General features: G+C 36.4%; 1 protein-coding gene across 1 annotated transcript; it reads right to left on the bottom strand.

Moving 5' to 3' along the window:
• Nucleotides 1–327: 327 nt before the first annotated feature.
• Nucleotides 328–6149, bottom strand: LOC306877446 (ankyrin repeat and SOCS box protein 1-like; the record flags this gene model as incomplete). The annotated part of the gene is made up of 4 exons (XM_079429216.1): nucleotides 328–461; nucleotides 2575–2855; nucleotides 5387–5528; nucleotides 6068–6149. 4 exons carry the CDS (start codon nucleotides 6147–6149, stop codon nucleotides 328–330), a joined length of 639 nt encoding a protein of 212 aa, XP_079285342.1.
• Nucleotides 6150–8696: the final 2547 nt, after the last annotated feature.

Below are 8696 nucleotides of genomic sequence, written 5' to 3'. Positions count from 1 at the left end.
TTTGGACTGTTCAACCTGTAAATGGTGCTTGATGTGCAGATTTCTCTCCCGATTCATACTAAACTACGTTTTTCTGGAAAAAGCAATATTATTGATAGAGGGTATATGATAGAGTATTTATATTTTTTTGATGGATGGAGTCATGTAGATTATTGTGATGTGTTTATCAGCAGTTTGAACTCTCATTCTTACGGCACCCATTCACTTCAGAGGATCTACTGGTGAGCAAGTGGTTAATGCTAAATTTCTCCAAATTTTTTCCTATGAGGAAACAAACTCATATTGGGTTTTAAAGAGCATCCTGCCTCTGCCTTGGGAGATGACCAATCACAGGTTAGAATTTTGAGATGACACCTGGACTGGCCAATCAAACTTTAGGGATTTAGCGCCCACCCATTTGGACACGCATCCTGCTCTTGGGAGTTTTGGGGTTGCTAAGTGGCCTCCATCCAGATCCACTGCTGAAAACAATCGGAAAAAGATGGCAGTCACTCAAGATCTGCTGCTGACATTTTGACATTAAACATAGGGAGCTTTGATCAAGATTTCGAAGAAAACAAAAATGCACCGAGGGGAGACTATTACAGGGTACCAACGAACTAGAGTGCACTTAGTAGTGTGTGAACCCACCTTTCCCCCAGATGCAGATAGAGGGACTGCAGTGCTCTACGAGCCCACTGGTGATTCGTTGGCAGTGTCCGGCCTTTCCCAGGCTTTTCTTTTTCCAGTTTGTGGTTTTCAACAAGATGTGGTTTTAATGTCACAGCGCACTAAAGTTATAGTATGACAAGGAAAAAAGGCAGTTGTACCCAGAGAGTGATCCTGATGGATGTAAGCCTGGGAAATATGGTTGAAAACCTCAGTGGAATCAGTGCACATCAGGAGCTATTATACGATGGTGAGATGTGATAGCTTAACATGATATCTACTAAGATCCCTGAGAAACTTGTGGGCAGGGCCTCTGTGAAGACAGGCTCGGTCTTAAGGAAGTATAAATCACTTCCTGCGCTGAATGATAATTGCGTTTTTAATCAAGAGATTTAGCAATAAAGAACAATAATGACCCCTTAGGGTAAAGAAAAAAAAACCTACAGCTAAATATAAGCAATTATAAAAGCCAATGGGAGCACAGAGCTGTGTAATAAATAAAAGATAATATAGAATAAAACATAATGAGACAAAATAATAATAATAGTACGCAATGAAAAAGAAAGAGTTGAAAAAAATAATTAATTACATTAAATAATAAATACGCTACCGTTTAAAATCCTGAAATGATTTATTTCAATAAATTAATACTTTTATTCAGCAGGGATGCATTAAAAGGGATGTTTGTAATGTTTCAAAATATTTTAATTTTTCCACTCCGCTCTTTTAAATAATGAAACAAATAATGAAAAACATTTTAATCAGGGTAATGAATAATGAGACAATCAGAATCTTTTGAAGTAAAAAAATAAGGAAACAAATAAGTCGCAAAAACCTTAAATATTCAAATAAAGTAGAAGCTACTTCCATAAAGTAGAGAAGTACAAATTCTTCGCATTACCAATATTGCAAAAAATACATGTAAGAATATGTCAGCAATATAATCAAATGTAGGTAATATGAGAACATATCACCAATATCATAATCTAATAATATTCACTAGTCATTACTGAAATGCTGTAACTGTTGGCACAGGCTAAAATAAGACTAATCTCAATATGATTTTCTCTTATCAGTGGTGTTCAATATTGTCCTCCATTAAAGCAATGAGCCACAAAAGGCAGTGTGTTACAGTGATTTTACTACAGGTAATCGTGTTCTTTGGCACAGTGCAAAGAAGAGTATGTAAAACGCTCTTAAACTGGCAGCAGCAGTGCATATTAAACATTTTTGCTCATATGCTTATGCATTCAACTCACAATAAGAGTACAGTTAACATATTTTTACCAGGAATCCATTCCACAGATTTCCACCCCAAAATCAACACTTACCATTACAGCTGCCAGTCCTGTGGAAGACACTGGGTTCCATGTAAGCAGTGTTGGAGAGCGAGAGGTCACTTGCACCCTTGAGTTAATTGACCGTCTACATGGTCAGTCCTTGTGAAACATACATTTTATATATTTTTTTATATATTATTTACTTTATTTTATTGTAGCTATATTTCAATTACCAAAAACTTTTAGTTAGCATCAACATTGTTTGAAAGAATCTGAATGAAGGGAAAAAAAAAGAAATATCCGAAATATTCTTTAACAAACCGCTGTTTTATTCCATATTAAAAGTGCATAGCATGACTAAAATCCACTGAACATTTTAAATGTTAACCTACCTGTGATACTGAAAAACAAACTTTTCATATTTAAAAATTAGGAGCTTGTTGGTCTTCATTTGACATAACTGTTTTTTGCTATAAAACTTTTTGAATTTTATAATAAACTTTTCCATTTATTTCCAGGATTTAATGGAAAAAAAAATCCATATTTTTGGACCTTACTGTATAAAACTTTGCACTTAAAGCAAAAAATATACTCCATAATAGAAATGACCCAATAGTAACATGACAACATCAAGAATACAACTTACTTTTGGCTTCCTGGTAGATGCGAAGGGCTTCAGCGTTGACTTTTAAGCGAACCATGGTGTCAGGATTATTCCAGGAGACTAGATACGGGTCAGCACCGTGGTCCAGCAGTAAGCTAACGAAGGCTGGTTCACATCCGAGTATCAGAACTGCGTCCAGCATACAGCAGGCCCGGCCCCTGACCAGTGCTTCCCTGCTCACGGAGCCATTGCAGTAGTAGTTGGGGTTGGCATCCGGAAGCAGGGAAGGTGATGGTAAGCAGCGCTGATGAACGGTGTACAGGCTGCCATAGTTGTCAAAGTGTGCATGCCGAACATAGACCTCTGATCCAACCGGTGGTCAATATCAACATCAGCATTGAACCTGTGTGTATTCCAGGGCAATCAGCATTATCATAATTCTCCCTTAAATAATCCATGAGAACATACACGGGCAGCCAAAAGTCTGGAATAATTATGATTTTTTAATGTTTTTGAAAGAAGTCTGTTTTGCTCACTAAAGCTGAATTTATTTGATCAAAACAGTAAAAAAGGTAATATTGTGAAATATCATTGGAATTTAAAATAACTGTTTTCTATTTGAATATATTTTTAAATTAATTTATCGCTTTGATGCAATGCTGAATTTTCAGCATCATTGCTCCATTCTTCAGTGTCACATTTTCCATTTTCCTTCTAATATGCTGACTTGGTGCTCAAGATTTCTTATCAATGTTGGAAAAAGTTATGCTGCTCAATATATTTTTTTGGAAACTGTGTTACTATTCAAAAGTTTGGGCTATGAACATTAAAAAAAGAGAAATTAATACGCTTATTCAGCAATAGATCAAAAGTGACAGTAAACACATTTCTCATGTTACAAAAATATTCTATTTCAAATAAATACCGTTCAATGAACTTTCTAATCATCCAAAAATCCTGCAAAAAATGTGGTTTCCACAAAAATATTAGGTAGTAAAGACATATTTAACACTGATAATCAATGAGCACCAATAATAGTTGAGCACCAAATCAACATACTAGAATGATTTCTGAAGGATCATGTGATACTGAAGATTGGAGTTATGATGCTGAAAATTCAGCTTTTAGTCCAATAGGTAGCTGAATTTGTCCGCACACTACAAAACTTCGAACAGACCAAAAAAGGTCTACCAAAAATTTTGTTATTTATTTTTCATATGCAAAAGTGCAAAGTGTATTAAAAACAAACCAGAGAGCAGACGTTTCAGCCCATACTTTCTTCAGTGCTCATGAGACAAAAAAAAGAAACTTATAGGCACAATTGCAAATTGTTGACAGCTGATCTTAATCAATGAGGGATAATTGTCATGACAACACTTTCCCTTTACAAAAAGCATGCAAGATCCATCTCTTCATTTAATCCTGTTGGGGTTAATGATTTCAACTCAAAAAGCCTCTCTTTGTAACAATTTTCTATCACGGTTACCATCTCTCCTATGTAAAAGAACCCTCTCAACGCCCAGGAATTTGAAATCAGAAAAAGAATGTTTTGCAGACTCAAAATGACAAAAAACCGGAGAAGTATGATCCTGTCTCCTGATAGCACTCATATGTTCAACAATTCTAGTGCTCATTCTATTCCTCATGTGTTGAATTTATTTGACCATTTTGGATCTCTCTCAGGGTTTAATATTAATTGGAGTAAGTCATGTTTACTTCCCCTCAATTCTAAAATTGATTCCATGTCCCTTTCTATATCTGTTCCATTGGTTCAAAACTTTAAGTACTTAACTACTACTTCTTTTCAGGCCCGTATATTGGTGATTAAAATGAATGTTCTCCCATGTATTAATTTCTTTTCTTCCATGATTCCTCTCGCTCCACCGGTTGGCTACTGGAATAAACTACATGCATGTGTTTCACGGTATATATGGGATGGGAAGCATCCTCGTATTAAACTGACTACTTTACAACGATGTAGATTACATGGAGGTCTTTCTTTCCCTAATTCTAGACTTTATGCTCAAGTCTCAAGCCCTCCACCCTTTAGCAGTTTGGTTTGATCCTGCCGCTTCTGTGTCTTGGAGAGCAATTGAGGAATCTATTGTTTATCCGTATAAATTGAAGTATCTTGTTTTTTCGGGAGCTCCGCTTAGGCAGTGTAAATCTCGGTTTGGTCCCATTGTAACCCATCTCCTGTCCACATGGAGGGATGTTGAAAGATGTTCACAACTAGCTACAAAATGGCATAGACATTCGCCTATTTTCCACAATAATAACCTTTTGTCAGGCAGTACTCCATTTCATTGTCCGCAATGGACTCGTAATAAAATAAACACTCTGGGAGATATCTATGATGATAGTGGTTTAAAATCCTTCCAGAATCTTAAAACTCAATATAATTTGCCAGGCACCTCCTTTTTTATGTATTTGCGCATTAGATCGGCTCTACGGGTGTATGGGGTGCCTTGGAAGTCTCTACTGCCTGTTCAACCTTTGCACAAACTAATCCTTCCTTCTGAGGAATCTCCCTCCTCTGCTTCAGTCATCTATCTCTTTCTTCTTGAGCATTCATACAAACCTTTATCTATTACTACTGTTAGGGCTAAGGATCTTAATGAGGATGTACATGTTTTATTTTCCGATCAGGTATGGGGTATGTTTAAATTGTCTTCTAAAAACCCTAATCACCAAACGATTAATTGGAAATTGCTGCATAGGGTTTACTTGACTCCAATGAAACGTTTTTATATGAATCTGTCGTCTTCTAAGCAGTTTTAATATACATTTAGAAAACAGGTACATTTTCATTTTAAGTCAACTTTAATGAATCATTCAGAGAAGGAAGTCTCACAGTTTGAAGCGGTCTTCTTGTAGGAGGGTCTTGAGAGTGTCTAGGTCTCCTACATGGGCAGCGTTCGGTAGACTCATGTCCTCACACTGTTCCAGAGGCCTGTCCCCAAACTGCTCCTGAAGCCATCCTCTCAGGTTACGACCTACAGTAACAGAGAGACAGAGACCAGGTCAGGTCCATTACATATTTCAGCGGTTTCATTCATGTGTGAATGATAAATCTGTATGATAGTTTGAGTGGTCGCTGAAAAGCTTCTTAGAAACACGTCTGAGACAAAATTCACACACACTATATCTCAAGTGTCTTACATAATTTCTCATATAGAAGTAAACAGACGTTGGAATTTTACACATTATAACCAGAAAACTTTTCCTAGGATATGTACAGCTACAGTGCCATTATGAACAAGAAGTTGAAAACAAGCACATATTATTTTCATATTCGCAAAAACTATACGCTAGAACGCAAAAGTCAAGTTGCGATTGTAAGATAGGCCTACTTTCAGCTTCAAATATGTAAATCTAGTTTCAGTAATTCAAGTGTTTTGAATATGAATATCTCGCTGGTGTTTGTTAGAGGCTTTTCAACATTTATGGCTTGAACAGCCCCTAATCGATCTGCACTGAGCATGATACTGTATGTTCGTTCTGATATGAATGTTTTGGCATAACGTTACTGTACCAGCTGCAGCAGTGTTTGGGAGCTGTGGCTCAGGGACCGGTGGGACCTCAGCATCCCTTTCAACATTCTCACCATCAGCCATCGTGTTTTGTAAGTCTCCTTAAATAAATGTCTGCTCCAAGTGTCATAAACCACAATAAACTGGCTAACCAAAACTACTACACAAAGTGTCTGTGCATTTTTCTTAAAGCTGTTTTTAGCAGCGGCATGGACTGTATGAGCCGCTCTGATTGGCTGACTAGCATTTGTCCGTCACAGGCTCATCATTTAAGGTGAAAATACGTAAGTGTGGATATGAGCATTCTTATATGATTCTTTGATCCCAATTGACTTAATGACTTATAATAAAACAACCAGAAGCAATTTATTCAGGGGAGACACCAGCACAAATGGATGGTGGAAGTGTGGATTCCTGCACAGTTCTTTATAATGTACTTCACTCATAAATCACTAAATTAATAAATGTGCATGTAGCAATGTTGTGCAACTAGTCACTATTGAAGTTCAATAGTGATTAGTTGCACAACATTGCTACATACACATTTATTCATTTATTAACAAGTGAGAATAAAACAAGCAGGAGCAATTTATCAAAGTGAAACAACAATACATATAGTTCTACCATTTAATGTGCATAAGATTAAATGCTAGTAGAGTAAAAGTATTTATTTTCTAAGCAATGTGAGATTGCTCAGAAAAGTACAAACAAATACTTTTAGTCTACTAGCATTATAATAACTTTTCTAAGCAATCTCACATCTCATAAATTTGCACAGGACAGATCCAGAGACTCATAGAGACCTGTACACACACACACACACACAAATTTATCTGCATTTGTGTGTATATTCTATATTACATTAAATAATGATGTTTTGTATTGCATTTAATCTAAAACTTAAATTATATTTAGGCAGTACCACAAATACCACTTTAAAAATGAACTATCAATTAAAATCTAAATATTGAGAAAATCACCTTTACAGTTGTCCAAATGAAGTTCTTAGCAATGCATATTACTAATCAAGTTTTGATATATTTACTGTAGGAAATTTACAAAATATCTTCATGGAACATGATCTTTAATTAATATACTAATGATTTTTGGCATAAAATTTAGAGCTGTTATACTGTCAAATGGAGGTTTCAAAAAGTACTGAATAAAAGGGTGCTGTTAATTGTGCCCAATGTGTATTAGAGAAAAACATTTATTTCATAATGATATTTCCCCCCATTTTAAATGCTTATTATCCAAAGAAAGGTTAGATTTTTGTGAATTTTTTAAATAAAAGATCAAAAGGATTAACAATGCAGATTAATTTTCCCAGCCTTCTTTGATTATATTTACCAAGGGTGCCAATATTTTTGGCCATTACTGTATATATGCGCGCACACACACACATATATACATACATACACACATGTATATATATATTAACAATTGAAATGATAAAGTATTGTAATTATTTGTTATTAAAAATTCCACTTCAATAAATCCTTAATAATTTAGCATTTAAATGATTAAATATATTTTCTTTTTTTAATTATGCTTTTTAGCTTTTTGAGTGGGAGACCTGAACATGGAACATCAACATTTTTGACAGTTTTCCTGGGATGCATCCATATACTCACAGACCTTCTGCTCGTTCATTCAGAGACATGATGAGACCCAGAGCAGAGGAGGTGAGTGTAGATCTCAGTACAGTCTCCTGGGGTCGAAGACAAAGCCTGAATGTCTTTAACTGTGGTAGGTGACTTGAGTCTGTCATTGTTGGAAGTTTATATTGAAGAGCCGCAGACACATGCCGTATTGCTGCCTGACGACAGCTGAACCATGAACAGGCCTCCAGGCCTGAAAAATAAACAGCCAGACTGACAGCCTCATGTGTCTCTGAAGAGAACTGGACCGCAGGGAGATACAACACTCAACTCCCTAAAAAGCGTTCGGAGTGATTTTAACAAGTTGCTAGGGTATTTTGAGTGATTTTTAACATGGCTGAGGTGTTCTAGATGATTTTTTAGGTTTGTTACAGTGTTCTTGGGTAGTTACTAGGTGGTTTTTATATCAGATTTATGGTCTGCAAAGTCAAAAACTCTAACCCTAACAAAAACTCTAGCACCTCTTTTGAACATGCTGTGCAATTTGAGAACATGCTGAATTACATGCCTAAGTTTAATACTTATGGTTAGTGGTTTGTTTAAACCCCTAACCCTAAATATGAGCAACAGCACTAACAAATTGAGGTTTGCTTTTCAGAATGATCCTTTGTTAATAGCATTTTAATGACGGACTGGCTCTTCTTTGAGGTCACACACTAAAGCGTTTTCCTTGCTGGTTATGGTGCATTGAGTTCCTTTTGACCATGAGTCCCATTAATACGGCATAAAATAAAAAAGGATTTATTTCAATGTAGGAAACACAAGTTCCACCTGTTCACTGTTCTTCTTGTTAAAGCAGCACAATCATTTCTGACAGTCCCAAGGACCCTCGGGCTGGGGTTTTCTCCAGGGCCCACAGCAGGAGAACGCTCAGACAAAAGCGCCCCGCAGGGCATGCAGCCTGTTCACTCTGACCTAATCCAAATGTTCGCTCAGGGATCTCAGGCAGGTGCCCAGGTTTTCAAGGGCC

This window comes from Barbus barbus (genome assembly GCF_936440315.1).
Source record: "Barbus barbus genome assembly, chromosome: 11".
Lineage (NCBI taxonomy): Eukaryota > Metazoa > Chordata > Actinopteri > Cypriniformes > Cyprinidae > Barbus > Barbus barbus.
This window is presented reverse-complemented; position numbering and strand designations above follow the sequence as displayed.